Source organism: Mastigoproctus giganteus, chromosome 10, assembly GCF_048544385.1.
Source record: "Mastigoproctus giganteus isolate SK-2022 chromosome 10, ASM4854438v1, whole genome shotgun sequence".
In the NCBI taxonomy this organism is placed as follows: domain Eukaryota; kingdom Metazoa; phylum Arthropoda; class Arachnida; order Uropygi; family Thelyphonidae; genus Mastigoproctus; species Mastigoproctus giganteus.
Genome location: NC_143584.1, coordinates 9857349 through 9877118, shown reverse-complemented (window position 1 = coordinate 9877118; position 19770 = coordinate 9857349). Strand labels below are relative to the sequence as shown.

At 37.9% G+C, this 19770-nt stretch overlaps 1 protein-coding gene across 2 annotated transcripts in view; it reads right to left on the bottom strand.

The window, feature by feature from the left end:
* Positions 1 to 3499: 3499 nt before the first annotated feature.
* The window catches only part of Slh (sec1 family domain containing Slh), a 294184-nt gene continuing 277913 nt past the window's right edge, over positions 3500 to 19770 (bottom strand). For both annotated transcript variants that reach the window (XM_090383401.1, XM_090383403.1), the window contains 2 exons: positions 4985 to 5062; positions 3500 to 3693 (listed from right to left, as the gene is read on the bottom strand). In XM_090383401.1, coding sequence (XP_090239527.1) covers positions 3664 to 3693; positions 4985 to 5062 — 108 coding nt within the window. In that variant the 3' untranslated portion in view covers positions 3500 to 3663. The remainder of the gene's footprint in view (positions 3694 to 4984; positions 5063 to 19770) is intronic.

Sequence of the window (19770 nt, the reverse complement as noted above, 5' to 3'; positions counted from 1 at the left end):
GAGGAATGGGAATGCCAGAGGTGTATTCAACTCTGGCAGTAAGCTAGAGAATCTTGTAATAACTGAGAGTAAAGTGGAGGAGAAATTGTTGAAGATAAACACAAGAAAGGCACCTGGGGTGGATGGGATCTATCCAGTTATATTAAAGGAAGCAGCAAAGGAAGTAAGCAAACCCTTAGCCATAATTATGAGAGCTTCCTTGGACTCAGGAGAGGTACCCACAGACTGGAGATGTGCAAATGTGACCCCAATTCACAAAGGAGGATCAAAGGCTGACACAAGTAATTATAGACCTGTGAGTTTAACTTCTGTTCCAGGAAAATTAATGGAGGCACTGGTTAAAGAAGCACTGCAGGATCATCTAGACAAGACTTCAGTTATAGCTTGGACACAGCATGGTTTTGTTAAGGGGAAGTCTTGCCTGATCAATTTGATTGGATACTATGACGCAGTCACAAAAGAACTGGATGCAGGTAATAACATTGATATTAATATTATATACTTGGATCTTAGAAAGGCTTTTGATACTGTTGCACATGGAAGACTGATGCACAAATTGGAGCAGTGTGGCATTGGAGACAAATTGCTGCTATGGAAAAAGGGGTGGTTGAAGGGGAGAAGACAGAGTGGTAATCAATGGACACTGCTCATCGTAGACTAATGTGGAGTCCCTCAGGGTTCAGTGTTGGGTCCATTATTGTTTTCTGTATTTATAAATGATATTGATGATGGTATATCAAGCTTAATGTTCCAGTTTGCAGATGATACGAAGGTTGGCAGGGTTGTCAAGGACACTACTGACACTATGCTGCTGCAACAGGATCTGGAAAGGTTGAGAAGATGGGCTGAGAGGTGGCAAATGAAGGTTAACCTTGACAAATGTAAAGTACTACATAGGAAACAGCAACCTCAGAGCAACGTATCAACTCTGTGATACTACACTGACAGTGGTAAAGAATGAAAGGGACCTGGGGGGTGGTTGTGCAGGCAGATATGAAGTTTTCTGAACAGTGCAGACAGGCTGCAAGAGAAGCTCATGGTGTATTGTCAATGATATATAGGAATTTTTCTAGAGGGGATAAGGAGGTGATTATTTCGTTGTATAAGGCAATGGTCAGGCCATACCTAGAGTACTGTTTACAGGTCTGGAGGCCTCATTTCAAGAAGGAGGTAGAGCTGCTGGAAAGAGTACAGAGAAGGGCAACAAGATTAGTGAATGGAACAAAGGGGTGCTCTTAAGTTTTGCAAATTACAGTGTCTGGCGACTAAGCACCAGCGAGGTGATCTGATAGAGGTGTATAAAGCTTTGAATGGTTTGAGCATGCTCAATGCTAACAGGATTCTTCCTTTTGCTCAGAATAATCACCTGAGCAGGCATAAATTCAAATTGAGGAAAGACAGATGTAGGTTAAGCGTGCGGAAAGTTGCCTTTAGCCAGCGGGTGGTTGGTTGGTGGAACAGACTTCCATCCCTTGTCGTGGAAGTTGATAGCCTAAATAAGTTTAAGGCTCAGCTGGACAGGTATTTCGAACGAACAGAGGGGTGAAGTGGTGTTTTTTTTTTTTTTTTTTTTTTTTGGCTGATGCTGCATAAGCTTGCTTTCTTGCATCAAATGCCTCTACTAATGCTAATGCCTGTAAACAACTTATAAATTTAAATTTTTCATACTCAACTGCTTTTTTCTCACTGAGCAAATTGCTTCATATCCTCGGGTTTCGTTAAAAAATGTTATCATTCTTCAGAAATTAATGTAAACCAGTCTACAACAGCATGAGAAAATGTGACATAATCTGCCCTTATATCAGAACAAATATCACAGACAACCATTGTGTTTGTTTTGTTTTTACTCTTCAAAGATATACACTGAGTGATCACTGAATTATGACCACGTACCTAGTACTTCATAGGTCCTTCTTTTGCCCTCAGTACAGCAGCCATCCGAAGTGGCATTGATTCAACAAGACGTCGGAAGCATTCAGGAGGTATGGCCAACCAAGCTGCGTGTAATGTGGCTAGCAATGCAGGTATGAAGGTGACTGCTGTATCCAGACGCTTGATATGCTTTTCAATAGTGTCCCACTAGTGCTCTATGGGATTGATATCGGGAGAGTTCGGAGGCCAGTCAATATGCTGGAAGTCAGAACTATGTTCCTCAAACCATTCCTGCACATCAAGTGCCCGTTGGCTTGGTGCATTGTCATTTTGGAAGATACCATTGCAATTCAGGAAAAAGTGTAACAGCGGGGTGTATACAGTCAGCAAGCAGTTGACGATAGTGGAGACCAGTGATACGTTGTTGCACATGCACCAGGGGTCTAAGTTCCTGCCAGGGAAGCATGCCCCACACCTGGCCGCCATAGCTGAGTGGTCAGGCAGATGGGTGCATAAGTACATGTGCCTTGAGTGACCCAGGTTCAAGCACGTGACTGCGGAATACAGTGCTGTTTCTTGTATTCTCTCTACCTTGTGAACTCCTCTGACCTTGTGGTCGTCCTGGTGTATAAACAGAAAATTTATTATTATTATACAACCGTCTCCACCGGCCTACACTTTTGATGGATAAAGAGACTCATGTTGTTGATGCCAAAACTGTACACGGCCATCCACAGTGTGAAGTAAATAACTGACTCATCCGACCAGGACACCTTCTTCCAGTCTTCTAACATCCAACTTGCATACTCTTTGCACCAGGTGAGTCTTTTACGCCAATGATCCTTGGTTAGGAGAGGATGCTGTAGGGGTTGTCTGCTGGTATAGCCACGGCCAGCCCATGTCAACTCTTCAACAGTGCTGCGCCTGTTTGCCTGTACGAACCATTGGACCTGGTGCTCACCTCTAACATCAACATTTAGCTGACCTTTGCAGTTTTGCCTTCGGGTTGTTGTTTGACCATTTTGACGCCAGTCCTGGTACATTTGAACTGTGGTGGTTCTTGAATGCCCCACCAGTTCAGCCGTTTGGAAAATCGAGGCACCAGCTCGCCGAGCTCCCACAATCTGTCCATTGTCAAAGTCTGATGAATCCTTCCTTTTACTTATCATACTCGGAATTTTACTACCTACTGAACCACTGACACATTATCTATGCTACACAGGTCGACTAACTGTGCACTCTCGGACCTCACGTGGTCAACGGTCGCATTCAGTTTTCATAGGGAGTGGTCATAATTCAGTGATCACTCAGTGTATATATCTCTTTCTTTATACTGTATATACATGTGGTATTTTCCTTTCTAGAATAGTAATTAATTATAGAGCTCAATCATTATTTGTAGAAGACTAAATTCCAGATGACCAATGCTAATCATCTTATTTTTAAAAACAATGTAGCAAGTATTTAATGGTAATAATATTAAAATATTTTACTGTTTCTCTTTTAGACTATTGTTCAAAAGTTTGGTTAAAGACAGAGAGAAGAATATGTAATTAAGCTACATACTCATTTAAGAATCTGAAATTTAATTTATACATAAATTTAATATAACTATGGTATTTGACGGATGAATTTCAGCATTTATACAGCAAGATTTGCATTTAAAACTGTACAAAATAGGTAACAAAATCTCTCTCTCTCTTTTCTATTTCTTTTCTTCACTGATGATGCATTTATGCATTTGGTCTGGTTGGTCTGGTCAGATTTAGTCTTTGGAGGACAAACAATAGTTCAGTGAATTTCTGAACCCAAAAGTGATAACTGAAAAAAAGAAAAAAAAAAAAAAAAAGACCTGAATTGAGAAATATTAAGAATTCAAAATCTATAAAACTTATAGATGTATGATTTAATTTACAAAATGCTAATTATAATATAATTGTATAGAGTGCTTATAAAGTTTTGCAATATTATATAAATTCAAGAATACAAATTTAGTAGTCAGTGCAACACCGGGTTTAAATAGGGATGCAAGGGTCTTCCACTAATCTTAACAAATTAACTAGACTGAGTGTCATGAAGTTTGCTACAAGAATAATAGCTGCACAAATTATAGTATTATAAAAATTTCAACATCTATAGAATAGTTAAAAAAACACTAAATTCCCAGAAAAAGGTCTAGACATATGAGAATCATAAGGCTTTTGCAAATTCATATGTTAATATTTATGCAATGCAACAAGAAGTCAACATACCATATCATGATGAAAAAGTTTAAGGAAACAGGTAACATGGGAAATCATCCAAGAATCAGAAGTCCACATCTGATATAGTGGAGGCAATAGCCCAATCTAAACATTGAATACTTCAAGAAGAATTCTTTGAACTACTCAGTGATTCCTCAGCTTTTGAGAAGAATATCTGAAACCGAACTGTTTTGATGTGATACACATCGAATTGAATACACACTTGAAAATGAGTGGCAGGACAATTTGCACCTACCAATTTCTGCAAGAGTGATTTATTTACCCGCACTGTGACAGAATGAAAAAAGCAATTTCTGTGTTTTGTGGAAATTGAAATTGCCATCTCATAGTTCCCTTGATCTTGACTGTTGTTGATTTGTTACCTCAAGTATAAAATTTTCTCCTAAATTGAAACATCTACAGTAGTATACTTTTGCAATAGCTGTTATTTCCTGTGAGGCATTAAAATTTAATAAAACAAAGAAGTGCTGTTGAGGCCCCACAAAAGAGCCCAGGGGAAGGGGACAGTGAGTGGGCATGTAAACTTGGGAACTACAGTCTGTGAAATGAGCTCTGGCACATGAATTGATAGGTGTCAGACAAAGCACATTTTGAAATTTAAAGTCAAACCAATAGTCTGTTACTGGTGTGCACATATACATAGCATTAAAGTATTGCTTCTACTTTAAAATGATGTTGTCCCAAGTCTTTACAAGCACATGCTGCATAAAGCAATATTCAATTAGGATAAATCACCACTCCATATGAGCAGAACTCTGTTTTGGTGTATCTCAGGTTTTGAATTAAGTTTTAATTCACTTGTGCTAGAATCAGCTGGAGTGTTAAGAGAAATTTTGAAAATTTATTACCTGTTTCAAGAACTGTGAGGCATTCATCAACTCTGTACAGCCATAAATAATTTTTTTTGACGAAGTTCCCGTTTTTCCCTATAAAAGGATCAATTAAAAAGCACTTATGAGAAAAATAATGATAAAATTTAAATTTATAACTTTAAGCAAAACTGATTAATAAGAAGGATTTACTAATTTTACTGCTACCAACTTAGACAATTTGCAACTCCATCCAAAATATAATTTTTGGAATTAAGCCAAAGTGTGTGTTGTGATTTTTTTTTTTAATACAGTTATTATAAAGGTAGCACATAATTAAATTTTTATTATGATCAAACTATACAAGTTCAGTATGAGCTTCATAGGGAACTTGAGCAACATCCAAATGACAGTGAAATTCCACACTTTTCTCTAAGATATCTTAGTTAATGGATATTAGCTTGAATCTGATTATTCAAGTAGCTGAAGGGAAGGGAAATGCATAAAATTTTTAATAAAATGGAAAAAAAGAGAGAGAGGGAGAGAGAGAGAGAGAGAGAAGTATGGATTTTCTATTGAAGAAACTAGTTAAGAGACCAAAGGATCTTGTCAAAAAGAACCCCCCCCCCCAACTTTGATAAGCAATACAGAAAGATGTATAATTTTTAATTACTGTATTTAAAGACTAAATGCACAAGGCATAATTCCATATGGGTTTAAATTGACTATATAATATCGGTATAGATGCATTAACCCATATGTAAAGGCATAGTTTTAATTTTATCTCATATTGTCGCTACCTTCACAATGAGATACCAGGTACTTGCACTACTTCGAATAAGTAACGCTTCTCTAGTAGAGAAGACTGTTACTAATTCTCAGTGGGCACCACCACCCAGATGGCACCATTTGAAGGCTTGTAGGCCTATCATCGGTGGTGGGCAGGGGACCTGCCCTCCTACTGATGACAGGCCAACAAGTAGTAGAGAACAAGTAGTAGGCCAACAACTGTGTAGAGAAGTGTTACTTATTTGAAGTAGTGCAACACCTGGTACCTTGTTGTGCAGGTAGCCACAACATGAGGTAAAATTAAAACAATGCCTTTACACTACGTACGTATGGAGGATGTGGAAAGGTCAGGAAATGACCACTGCATATCCACGGAGCAATATGGCCTTAGTTGCTAATACTCCTAAAAACCAAATAACAACAACAACAACCTACGTAGTTAATTTTATGGGTTAACTATGGTGTATCTACACTGATATTATATAATTTTTAATTAGAACCAATTTGTTGCTAATAAGAATAATGTACAACAATAGCATTGGGACAGGTGCCAAGAGTGCCAGTATCAGGACAGGCCACATCAGTTTTGTGCCATAATATTTCGACACCCGAGACTAGCTGACGAAATGGCATCCCTAGATGATGGCATCAGGACAAGAGCAGAAGGCTGGGGTGAAAATTAATTTTTGCTAAATGGCATGTTTTCAGAGGGCGATTCAAGCCTGCATGCATTCTTAAATCTGAGTACACACTGCATAGCAGTATAGATCCTGCTATGCAGGATCTATACTGCATTTGCTGTCCAGAACATAGCTTTGAAGGAACCTATCAGGCATACTGCTTCATCAGCGCATGCCCAAATATATAGCAGTTTGTATTCACACATTGTGTATGTTCTACAAATTCTGATTAATTTATAAGTTATAAATGATGTGAGGCTGGGTGGGCTCCACCACCTCAGGAAATCCCATCTTTATCTCCCATCTTCCTTTATCTGGAGGATACTTTCTTTCCTCTTCCCCTCCGCTTTTCACTCTTATCTACTTCTCATCTTCCACCTTCACTTTTGCCAGAGTATGCCTTCCTTCTGAATAGTCTATATTTCCCTTATCGTAACTCCAACTCTTCAGGCTGTCATCTCTTACTCTTCTTCATGTATATGTTCTTTATATATACATATACATACCTTGTTTTTTGTATGTTTATATACACTGGTGTTAAAAGAAAATGCATCACTCCTTAAAATTGTAATTGTCGACCGAATAACGTAAGTATACGGCAATATTTCTAACAGATTGCATCAGATAAGATTGACACGTGTAGGTGATGACATAATATTGCATCAGTCAGCTGTCACTTTCAGCTATATAAGCACGCTCTGCAAGAGTTGCAGTCATTCCTTACTTGTCAGGATGGCGAGTTATGTTCAGTTGATGCCACGAAGAAAGAGTGCTATTGTTGCTTTACATGAGGAAGGATGTTCTCCCCATCATATTGCTTATAGTCTCTTGTAATCAGTCGATAGTGAGTACATTTCTTTTCAAACTCAAGTATACCGTTTGGCATAGAGACTCAAGTAAACGAGTCTCTATGCCAAAACAGGACCGCGTTTTTTTTTTTTTTTTTTTTTATGTGAACCCCAAACACGAGAGGTATTAGAACCTATAGTACTTAGTACCGTGCTTGGGTTGGAGGTTGAGAAGACAAAAGAAGATATTTGCTGACATTGGACTTGAACTTCTGTAGATTGTAATTTTCAGGAAATACGTATGAAGGAAGGTTGTTCCAGAAAACGGCAGTTGAATGAATAAATGAGGAAGATGAAAAGTTGGTTCTGTGGGTTTGAAGTTGGACAGTAAATGGATGTTGGCTGGTGGCAGCATGTGTTCGGACTGTTTTGAAAGAGAGAGCAGGAATTATGGAAGCCAATTCAGAAGAACAGTGCCCATGGAAGTATCTGTAGAAGAGGCATGCAGCAGAAACTACATCTATGAGAAAGCCACTGGAGAGACTCTGTTAGAGATGAATCATTAATTAACCTAACTGCCCTATTCTGAATGGAATCAAGAAGCCTGAGAAAGATTTTGGGGGCACCACCCCAGATGTGGGAACAATATTTCATGGCAGAGCAGATTTGTGATTTATACAGAGTGAGCAGCTGTTTGGAAGAAAAGTAATGCAGAGAGCAAAAGAGAAAACCAAGTTTTTTTAGATGCAGAGGAAGCAATATTTGTAATGTGCTTGTGCCAAGAGAGATTAGAAGTCAGGGTAATCCCCAAAAGTGATATATCATTTTGCCTAGAAATCAGAGTGTCACTAAAGATAAGCATAGGAGCAGAAGAATCCTTTTTGCGAGATATAAGACAAGACTGAGTTTTAGAAGGGTTGAAATCAATTAAGTTGTCTTTGCCCCACTGCAGAATTACCTGGAGATCGGCATTTAAGGAATTGGTAGCAGATTTTCGAGAAGTTGAAGCTGTCTGAGAAACCTTGTCCTGATTGAGCAGGACAAGTTTCTCAAAATGGAAAGTGGAATGCAATGTGCTATCATCGGCAAAACTATGGATAGGATTTCCAGCCAATGGAAGAAGGTCATTAATATACAAGAGGAAAAGAGTGGGGGAAAGAACTGTACCTTGGGGGACACGGACATTAGTGGAGAAGTTAGAAGACAGAGAGCCATCTACCATCACCTTCAGTGAGTGATCAGAGAGAAAACTGGATAACCAATTACTAAAAACAGTTGGCAAACCATAAGATGGAAGCTTGTTTAGAAGACCTTTATGCCAAACACGATCAAAAGCCTTTGAGATGTCAAGAGCAACTACTTGTGTTTCACCGAACCTTTCCATTGAATTAGTCCATAAATGGGTAACAAAAGCCAGAATATCACCAGTGGATCGACGCTGACGGAATCCATACTGGTGATCATTGATCCAATGAAAGGTTTCTAGGTTGTTGTTATTTGTTATTTTGGTTTTTAGGAGCATTAGCAACTAAGGCCATATTGCTCCGGGATATGCGGTGGTCATTCCCTGACCTTTCCGCATCGTCCATATTTGGTGGTGACGGGTTCGAACCTCGGTCTAATCAAGAAGCGTGTGCTACGCACTGCTGCTCCTTCCCACCTGGCTACGGAGGCGCCGGTTTCTAGGTAGTTTAAGAGTTGGCGGTTAATTGATTTCTCCATTACTTTAGAAAGAGTAGAAATAATTGCAATGGGACGATAATTGGATGGGAGGGATTTGTCACCCTTTTTAGGAACTGAATGGACATGAGCAAGTTTCCAAGCAGAAGGAAAAACACCTTTGGAATAAGAAAGTGAAAAAAGGCGGCAAAGAATAGGAGTAGTTCAGGAGCACAGGTTTTGAGAACAAGTAGAGAAATACCATCAGGACCTGGAGCTTTCTTAGCATCAAGATTCATCAAAATCCTTCTGATATCCTTTTGACGAAAGAACACAGGAGGCATTGAATGGAGCGTGTTGGGAATGGTGGGAGGTGTTTTACCAAGATCATTAATAAATGAGCTGGAAGAAAAATGGGATGCTAGCAGGTCAGCTTTATCCTTGGCTGAAGTGACAACAGAACCATCTGGTTTGAACAGAGGTGGGAGCAGAGATGGCCAAAAGTTGCGGCCAATAGCTTTGGCAAGAGACCAGAATGCTCGGCTACCATTAGGGCAAGAAGCAAGTTTTCTACTCTTAGCCTATTCAAACTCTAATTTGGACTGATTAATAACTGCTTTACATTTGTTGCGAGCTTTGGTGTGGGCAGAAAATGAAACTGAAGAATTAGAAATAAGCCAATTAGGATATGCAACATTCTTCTCTTGAACAGCCTTAGCACATTTATTGGAAAACCAAGGTTTAGATAAAGGACGAGATTTTAAAGTGGAGTGTGGGATAAAGGATTCCATTCTTGCAAGAATAATTTCACTGACACGATCGGAGCAAACGTTGACATCAGAAGTTTTGAAACAGTAATCCGAAAATGGAAAAGAAAAAAGAAGCCTCGCAGGTCATCCCATTTTGCATTCTTGTAATGCCAAACAACACGAGATTGGGAATAGCCATGAGATAAAGGTTCCATTGGAGAAGAGACAATCACCAAGTTGTGATCTGAAGTGCCTAAAGGACCTCTCACTTTTACCGTGTACTTAGAAGGGTTGTTTGTGAGAAAAAGATCAAGCGTATTGGCTGTATGATTAGGATTGTCCGGTATTCTTGTAGGTAAATGAACAATCTGTGCAAGGTCATTAGTAATTGCAAAAGCCTCAGCATCTCGACCTGCTGGATTGGTGTGACTAGAAAACGGAAGCCAGCTGGAGTTGTGAACATTAAAATCACCAAGGAAAATTACCTCACTGTTAGGAAAGTTGGACTGGAGAAAGTCAAGTTGCAAAGAGTGGAAGTCAAAGCGCTCCAAGTGATTAGTGGAGTTGGGAGAACGGTAGAGACAACAAATGAATTTGACACAATGAGGTAGAGAGATTTTAAGCCAGAGAAGATCAAAGAGAGGAGATTCCAAATTGCCAAGTCTCTGACATGGAATATCAGAACGGACATATGCACATGTACCACCGTTGAGGCGATAGGAATCATACAACGAATAATTTGGGCATCTGAGATGATTAGTAGTTGAATCAACCGATAACTGAGATTCTGTCAGAAAGAGTACATGGGGTTTGGCAGACTGCAAGTGGAAATGGACATCGTTGAGATTAGAATTGAGACCACGTATATTTGTGAACACAAAGAATTAGGAAGTGCTTGGGAGGTTTAGATCTTTTCGCAGATAATCTTGCTCTATTAGTTTGACAATTCATGGTGTATTCAATAGTAAGAAAAAGTGGGTGGGACATGCTGTATGAAGTAATGAAATTTTTGGTTTTGGCATACACGTGGTAAGAATATACCCAGATCCTTGTCATAACGTGGCCTCGACAATGCTCCCCGAATACACACTACTCGGACTCCCTCCAGTCATTATCTGGCAGAGTAGAGGTAGCAAGTTTATACCCAAGCTGATCCGGAAGCCTCCTAGAGAGTTACGAATAGGTTCGGTCTGGTGTACTAACTAGCAGCCAGCCTGCGATCACCGTTTTAGAGCTGTACCCTTGAAATGTAAGGAATATTGGATCTCGCCACAACGTTCATCATAACCTCAAAAGTCATCAATCATACTGCATGATGGAAGAGATAGGGAAGGGTTGGCCGGAACTTAGCTCTAGACTAAACATGGGTTCCACCACTTCAAGCCTCCAATAAGCAAAGTGGTGGTATTTCACCGGTTGATGAGAGTCATCTACCACCTAGTATTGCCTGGTAACATAGAGGGGCGGCGTTTCTCCATGTGGTGTGGGGCGCCACACCTCGACCCCTGCTTACGTTGGTTCACACCTGGGTGGTCACCCACCATGTACCTTGGGCATGGAGGTTATACCCAGGATTACTAACAGTCCCACCATCGTGAAGGTGTAAGCAGAGAATTTGGCTGTCACAGACCGTCTGGACTTCGCCGAAATTGGGTCCACTTAACTTGAGTGTTAGCTGAATATCAGTTCCATCAGCGTTTTAGACTCCCAGGTAGCAAGTACAGCTTGTCTGGCATATCTGAGAGAATGTCTGTGACAACCTCAAGGACCGAGGTTTTGAAGCACTCATGCCTTAAAAATCGTCAAGCTTCTCCATCTGAGCTGAAAAGAGAATGGGAAGAAAATACAGGAGTGGTAGCAAGTGCAGTAACAGTCAGAAGATGCCTCTTCAAAAATTGACTTGTAGCCCATCATCCTAAGAAGTCCCTCCTCACACAAAAAATGAAAAAGGCCCGATTAATTTGGTGTATGGAGCATGTCAAATGGACCCCCAAGCAGTGGAAGTCAGTTATTTTCTCGGATGAGAAGAAATTCCACCTGCATGACTCTGATGGGAGACAAATGATTCACCGTAGATGTGGTAAAGAATACCATCCAGACTGTATGATATCTACAGTGACATTTCCTACCAGCCAAATGATATGGGGGTGCATTTCGTTTCGTGGAGCAGGTCACCTGTAGTTTATAAAAGGTTCCGTAAATGCCAATGGATACCTGGCTGTATTGGAAGGCAAATTGCTGCAAACCATTAGAGACCATTTCAACCTGCAAAGTAACTGCACCTTTCAGGATGACTCTGCTCCTTGTCATTGGGGCAAAAAGTGTAAGTAGGCACTTCTGTAGTTACTTTGGCTTCATTTCTGCACTAGAGGTTCGACAGTAATGTGTTTACATTTGTTACAGGTGGAAAAAATGGTTGGAAGAACAGTCCATTACAACTCTTAGCTGGCCAGGAAACAGCTGGGATCTGAATCCTATAGAGAACTGTTGGCATCGTGTGGAATCTGCAGTTGCCAGAAAGAAACCAAAGACCCTTTGTGAACTTCAGGAAGCTATAATTCGTGTTTGGAACTACAAACTATCAGTTGATTTTCTTCAGAAATTGATCTTGTCAATGCCTCAGCGGTGTGCTGCTGTCATCAGGGCCAGAGGCAGTTCAACTAAATGTTAGTTTGTACCTGGTGAACTTTTCATTTTGTTTTCCAAATAAAACGATAAACTGAAGGCTTCTGATAACATTTCAGCCAGAACTGTCGCGTTTACCAAAACTGTTGTATAAAGGTTGCAAATATTTTGGAATATTTTGAGAGCAAAATATTCAAAGTATTACTTAGCTTTGTCTTAACTATTAATATATCTTTTGTTTATATATCTATTTGTAATGCTAGTCATTAATGTAACTTATCATCGCGAAAAAGGGTTAGAAATGTGAAATTCCTAGGTGATGTTGAACACCAGTGTATATATAAAATAATGTATACTGTATATACATATATTGAATAATGTAACATCACTGTGTACAGCAATGAATATTGCATCATTAAATTTGTTGGTTTGACAAAGTTCCTTGGCATTATTTACTTAATAACTGCAATAGTCTTCTTCCCTCGAATGGTAATTATAGACAATTTGCAACTTTCAGATCTTCCATGTCACTGTAATAATCCCATATATGCTCCTTTTGTGGATCAGCATTATGGGCATATTATCACTGGAAATCTGAATATTGTCAATAACAACAACTCATTTAAGGCTTGTATGAAAAAAAGGCTTCAAATTCAGGCCTATCCATAAAGCCTATTTAAATAACATATATAGAGATCTGCACCTTAATATCTTGCACTTCTGCAATAAGTTAGCATACAAATATACGATACCTCACAAAGCATTTCAAAATTGGATTAACATTGTATACCAAGACATTGTAAAAACAGTTTCCGAGGCTTATAATCTTTATAACAATCTGCACATGCAGTATTTCTATCTTAAGAAACCTATTTTGGAATTGCAGCAGAACTTTATCATCACCTCAGTGGATAAAGCCTCAAATAACTTTGCAATTTTTTGTAAACAGTTCCACTATAACACTCTTAAAAAGGAAGTTGGTAGTAGCACTACTTTTCTGCATTGTAATCTTGGAATTAATACAACCATTAAAACACTCATGGCCCTAAATAAAAAGTTACACACTAAAATTTGCAATTCTACACTACCTTTTTTATATATGATAGCCAAGTTCCACAAGCAACCTGTTGGCTTCAGATTCATCACAAGTGCTAAAAACAGTGGTTGTTATCTGCCAGGTAAGCAATTTTTTAAATTGCTAAATACTTGTTATTTGGTTTTTAGGAGCATTAGCAACTAAGGCCATATTGCTCAGGGAATATGCAGTGGTCATTCCCTGACCTTTCCGCATCCTCCGTATTTGGTGGTGACAGGCTCGAACCCCGGTCTAATCAAGAAGCGTGTGCTACGCACTGCTGCTCCTGGCTACGGAGGTGCCTGCTAAATACTATTTTTAATAATCTTCCATCTACCTGGATCATCAATAATAATCAGAACCTTTGATTCTAATATTGACCTTTTTAGCACTGAAACTTGTGATTTTTCCTATTCACCTCTTCATCATCTGATTATTTTTGCACTTAATTAACTATACTGTAAATATAAGAATGTATTACAAGTAGATGAAGTTGTTTGGAATAACCATATTAACCTCTGTATTCTCAACAATTTCATTTATGATGGTAAATTTACTTATAGACAAAGCTGTAGGAGTGCCCATGGGTTCACAAAATTCTAGCATAGTTTCTAATTTATTTTTACATTATGAAGAATTATTTACTCACAATAACCTAAACCATAATTTCCATGCTTTACAGCATGTCGAAGACATTCTTGTTTTGAATGTTCATTTTGAGAATATAGCTAAAACTATACAACCAATCGAACTTTAAATAAATAAAACAATGGTAATCGATTTGCTAACTTCTTGATTTAAGTATTACATTACATAGTCCCCTTCTTCATTGTAATTTAGAATTATTTGACAAAAGAAGTAAATTTAATTTTAACATTATTTACCTGACTAATTGGAATTTAATATTTCTATTAAAGTGCATAAAAACATCATCTGTATGCAGTTTATTCGGCTTGCAAATTTAAGCAGTAATCAAATACTTTTTACTAATGCCTTAAATGGCCTTTGTATTAAATTAGTCAATAACAAGGTTCCAATTAACTTTATTAATTATAACAAAAAAAAATATGTCATCATTTATCAAACAAAAATTTGGATTTATTATGTTTCATTTTGGTTAGGTCTAACTTGATACTTGTATAGTGTAAATTTAAATGGTGGTAGTTCCACTACTTTGAATGAAAGTGAATGCATTATATGACTTCTCTCTGAATGATATCTATGCTTTTTCACTCTCTATCTATTTTTACTTTTAATAATCATTTACAATTGAAATGGTATTTTATATTCTTCTTTTCATCTATGGCGTGTTGCTCTTTCTCTTTTCTCCAGAATGTTTTTTTGCCTAACTGCCTTTCGCATTCTTTTTTAAACGTTTTTCGCTCTTAACATTTTTTTATTCGATAGTTCAACTCATTTCTATGTTACAGTAATAGCTATAGAGGGCACTAGTTCTTTTTTTTTACACAGCTCTCTACTGAGCAACTCCACAGTTGTCATAGCTCTTTGCTTCTGTTTATATTCCATTTACACCTATCTTGATGAAACATAACGAATGACAGGTATTTAATTGTTTTCTGATATTCATCATTTCTACTTTATTTTATCTTTCTACTTTCTATTCTTCTATCTGTTGAGCTCTTAGTGTAATACGAGGGTGATTCGAACATTCTTACTTTTCTTATTCTTTGCTATTTTCACCTCCTTTGTCTTTACTACCTTTATCCTTCCCTTGCCCTGCTTTATTTCCCATTTCTGTACCACTGCCTGTCACACTTAATACATTTTTGATCTCCAAATTCACTCTTTCATTCCCCCCCCCCAAACATATTACAGGTTTTTGGTATTAGTTTCTCCTTCGACTAATGCTGTCTCAGCCAAGGTAGTCCCTCTCTAAAAAGTTGGGTATTTACACACCCAGCTTGCCTAGTATCCTTTAAACTCTTTTCTTTGCTTTTATCTTTTTATCCTTTGTTTTTCCCTCCGTTGAGCTATTATTGTAATATGAGGGCAATTCGGACATTCTTGCTTTGCTACTTCTTTGCTATTTTCGCCTCTTATTTTTACTACTTTTCCATCCTGCACCCTGTTTTATTTCCCCGTTTCTATAAGTTTCCTTATTACACTAAATTTACATCTTCACTAAAATTTACCTCTCTTTTTCTCGGACATGCAAAATTAATTCTATCCTTTTTACAGATATATACTTAAGTTATGTACATGAATTCAAGGTATTCATTATCCTTTTTTAATTTAATTTCCTTAACTTAATTATATACACTGCGTTGGAGCTACCTTGCTTATGTTAATGGAGGATTTATCTTTTTTCTCCCTATTATTTTTAATTTTTCCTCCATTACCATAAGTTTGTATAGAAACACAGTGGTTTGGTACATGATCAGATGTAGTCCCCTGATCTATGTACCAACTTTCTTTAGTTTTGCATCTTCCCACCCTCAGTTTGATGCTCACTATTTTTCTTTATTAATTAATCATATATTTTTGCTTTCCCTTTCAGCTTCTCTATTTAATTAGCTCAATTGATTCAGCCTTTAATTTCAGATAATTTCATAAATTTTTTTTTTTTTTTTAGATTCTTAAAATTCCTTTTCTTTTTCTTACTTTTCTTCTTCTATTAGTCTCAGCACCTTGTGTTTAATACTGTTCCATCTTTATGTATTTTTTTTCTATTAACAAGCATTAAGGGAAAACAAAGGACTTAAATTAGCAGCCATGAGCAGTAATACAGAAAGAGAAATGATACTGAAACTGAAGAATAGTGATGGTGTACTTATAAATAGCAGAGAAGGCATAATTCAAATAGAAGAAGACTACTATAGAGAACCATACAAGGAGCGAGGGAATGATGCCAGCAGTGGGGAAGATGGATCGCAAATTAGCAACACATACGACATACCCGATATTCTTCCTTATGAGATAGAACATGCATTGAAGAAAATGAAGAATCAGAAAGCCCCGGGGGGGAAGATGAAGTTACTATAGAGTTGTTAAAATTGGGAGGAAGAGACATAACACAAAAACTGGCAAGGCTCTTCACGAAATGCATTAGAAAAGGCGTGATGCCTAAGCAGTGGAATAATGCAATCATAGTTTTACTGCATAAGAAAGGAGATAAATCAGCAATTATAGACCAATTAGCTTGTTATCCCACATCTACAAGTTGTTCACAAGGGTCATTACTAACAGATTAGAAAGAATACTTGATGAGAGCAAGTATTCTTTCTAATACCGAAAGAGCAAGCTGGCTTTAGGACAGGATTCTCAACTATGGATCACCTTCACATAATATCACAGCTAATGGAGAAAGAAAATGAATATAAAACCATTATGCCTGGCATTTGTGGATTATGAAAAGGCATTTGACCCCATACAGCATAAGGCAATGTTTCGGGCACTGGAAAGACAAGGTTTGTTTGTTGTTTGGTCTTTAGGAGCATTAGCAACTAAGGCCATATTGCTCCGGGAATATGCGGTGGTCATTCTCTGACCTTTCCGCATCCTCTGTATTTGGTGGTGAAGGGCTCGAACCCTGGTCTAATCAAGAAGCGTGTGCTATGCACTGCTGCTCCTTCCCACCTGGCTACGGAGGCACCCCGGAAAGAAAAGGCATAGATACCCCATATATTATGATTTTGAAGAAAATATGAGAATGCTACCTCCTTTATTAGACTAGACAAAGACAGTAACAAATTTGAAATCGAGAAAGGAGTTCGACAAGGAGACACAATATCTCCGAAGCTGTTTACTGCTGCCCTTGAGGAAGCTTTCAGATTAGACTGGTCGCAGAAAGGAGTCAATGTGAATGGAGAGTACCTAAACCATTTACGATTTGCAGATGACATTGTGGTCATAAACCATGATCCCAAAGAATTAGAAGAAAATCTTAATCAGTTATGGAGAGTTAGTAAGGATTTTGGACTAAAGATGAATATGGCTAAAACAAAAGTAATGATGAACAAGTATGCCACAGAAAGGGAAATAATGATTGAAGGAGCAGTAATTGAAAAGGTGGAGTCATATACTTATCTGTGACAAGTTATTAGCTGTAATAATGATAAATGGCTGGAAGTCAAGAGAAGAATAAATTTTTGATGGATAGCATTCAGGAAATATAGTCACATACTGAAGAGCAATATCCCAGTTTGTCTGAAACGTAAATAACAAACCAATGTATACTTCCCACCATGACTTATGGAAGTGAAACTTGGGCACTCATCAAAAGAATGGAAGAGAAGCTGAGAACTACACAGCAAAGAATGGAACGAATTATATTGAGAATCAGACTGTTAGATAAGAAGAGAAACACATGGATTAGGCAGCAAACTCAAGTAAAGGACATTCTTATCAAAACTAAAGAACTAAAATGGTCTCGGGCAGGACACATAGCTCGAAGACATGATGACAGATGGACTAAGAAAATAACAGAATGGTACCCAAGAGGAGCTAGAAGAAAACCTGGAAGACAACGGCAGAGATGGATAGATGAAATTTTTGAGTTTGTGGGTAGTAAATGGATGGCCATTGCACAAAACAGAAGGAACTGGAAATTTGCTGGAGAGACCTTCATCCTGCAGTAGATTAAAAATGGCTGATGACAATGATGATGATTCTAACATGAAATATATGTAGCAAAATTTTTCATGTTAGAAACAGAGGCCTTACTTCTTGTAGTCCCAATAACAGTTTTACTAAAATTCATTATCTTATTAGGTTTTTTCTTATGCCAACCACTGCCCATAAGGATTACAGGTAAACACCTATGTACTCTATACTGATGGATACCATTGGGCTTTGTGTTCCAATCCCAGTTTGCTGTTAATACCAATCTAAAATTAAAATTTCAGTTATTTTATAATTAAGATACCTAAAGCTAAATATGATAATGAATTTTAGTAAAACTGTTATTGGGACTAAAGAAACAGGTATGGATGAGATGTTCATTTAATATGGCTATCTGTCCACTCAAAGCTCCCGAGGAAGTAGTGGAAAGATGACCATGTGAATAAATGTAATTTTTTCCTTATTTTACCTTCCTACTTCCCTAACTTTATTTTATTCTTTAATAATTTCCTTTCCCTCTAACCTTTTATATACACTCATTTAAAAATATCCTCTAACTCTATTTCATTTTAATTTTTTTATACATATATCAATAGGCAAACCAACAACTGCTAGCACACCAATTGCTATAGACTGTTAAGCCTTATTGCCTCCCACCCAAATAAAAATCACCCACAAATGCAAAACTAAAAACTAAATATATTCATGTCCCAATACTATTAAGTGCATATAATGTATAATTGATTATTTTTACAATGGCATTAATGCCACATAACTATAAAAAAAAAAAAGAAGTAAAGTGCAGCCATTATCAACCCACTGCAGGATGGAAGCCTCCTCAACAATTCATGCTGAGGGAAATGGACCATAATCTGCCACGCTGGTCCAGTGCGGGTTGGCAGATCGACCGTATTCAGCAGTCAGGGGCTTGAACCCCGGTCTACTCAAAGAGCGTGTGCCACTGCACTCCCGCTCCTGCCCACTCGGCTACGGAGGCCTAACTATAACCACATTACAGAGTATAAAACTTAATAATAATAATAATAAAAAAGCAAATAATTATATATATATATATATATACACACACACACACATAGGAACACCCCGACTTATGTAAAGGTTGCGTTCTGCGGAATGCTACATAAGTCGGAATTTCCCCCATGCTTGTGCAGCACTCGCAACTGTGCTCGCTGAATTGATTGAATCAAAAAAGAAATGTTCGATGAACATGTAAATAGAATTTATTGTATTTATTCAATTTTTTTATCTCGTGCAGGAAAAATTACAAAAGCATGCAATTTCAAAATTATAAAATTACAAAGAAAAGAGAGGAGACAGGCATAAAGTCAGTAAGTTTTACCTCTCGAGCATCATTGCCAGAATCAACATCTTCAGCTGATAAGTACGCCGCTGTGGAGGTTGAGAGCTGTGACAATTTAGAAGGGGTCGGCTACTCAACCTTATGAAAGAACATATTAATGGATGACTGGATGGTGGCTATTTTCTTTTTATCGTAGATTTCTTTGTAGCAAGCAACCATATCATTCCCCCCTCTGTTAACTTTTAAGAATCGTTCGCTTTCAGGATCCATCTTCTCAAACCTGGCCATTGGCGATGCAATTTCACAAAATGCCGTTGCCATCTCTCTGGTGATGAGGCACCTTGGCTCCTCATTTGGTTCATCTTGAGCTTCGTCAGGATTTTCTTCTTTCACCAACACTGCCTGCAAGTCAATAAGTTCTTCGTTAGATAATTCCTTCTCTTCTTCCTCTATTAACTACTCCATATGACTCTCATGTCTTTGGCATCAACCTCCAACTGAAGTAGCTCTGCAACCTCTTCATATAGTTAATCTTTTTCAAATCCTTCGAAGCCTTTT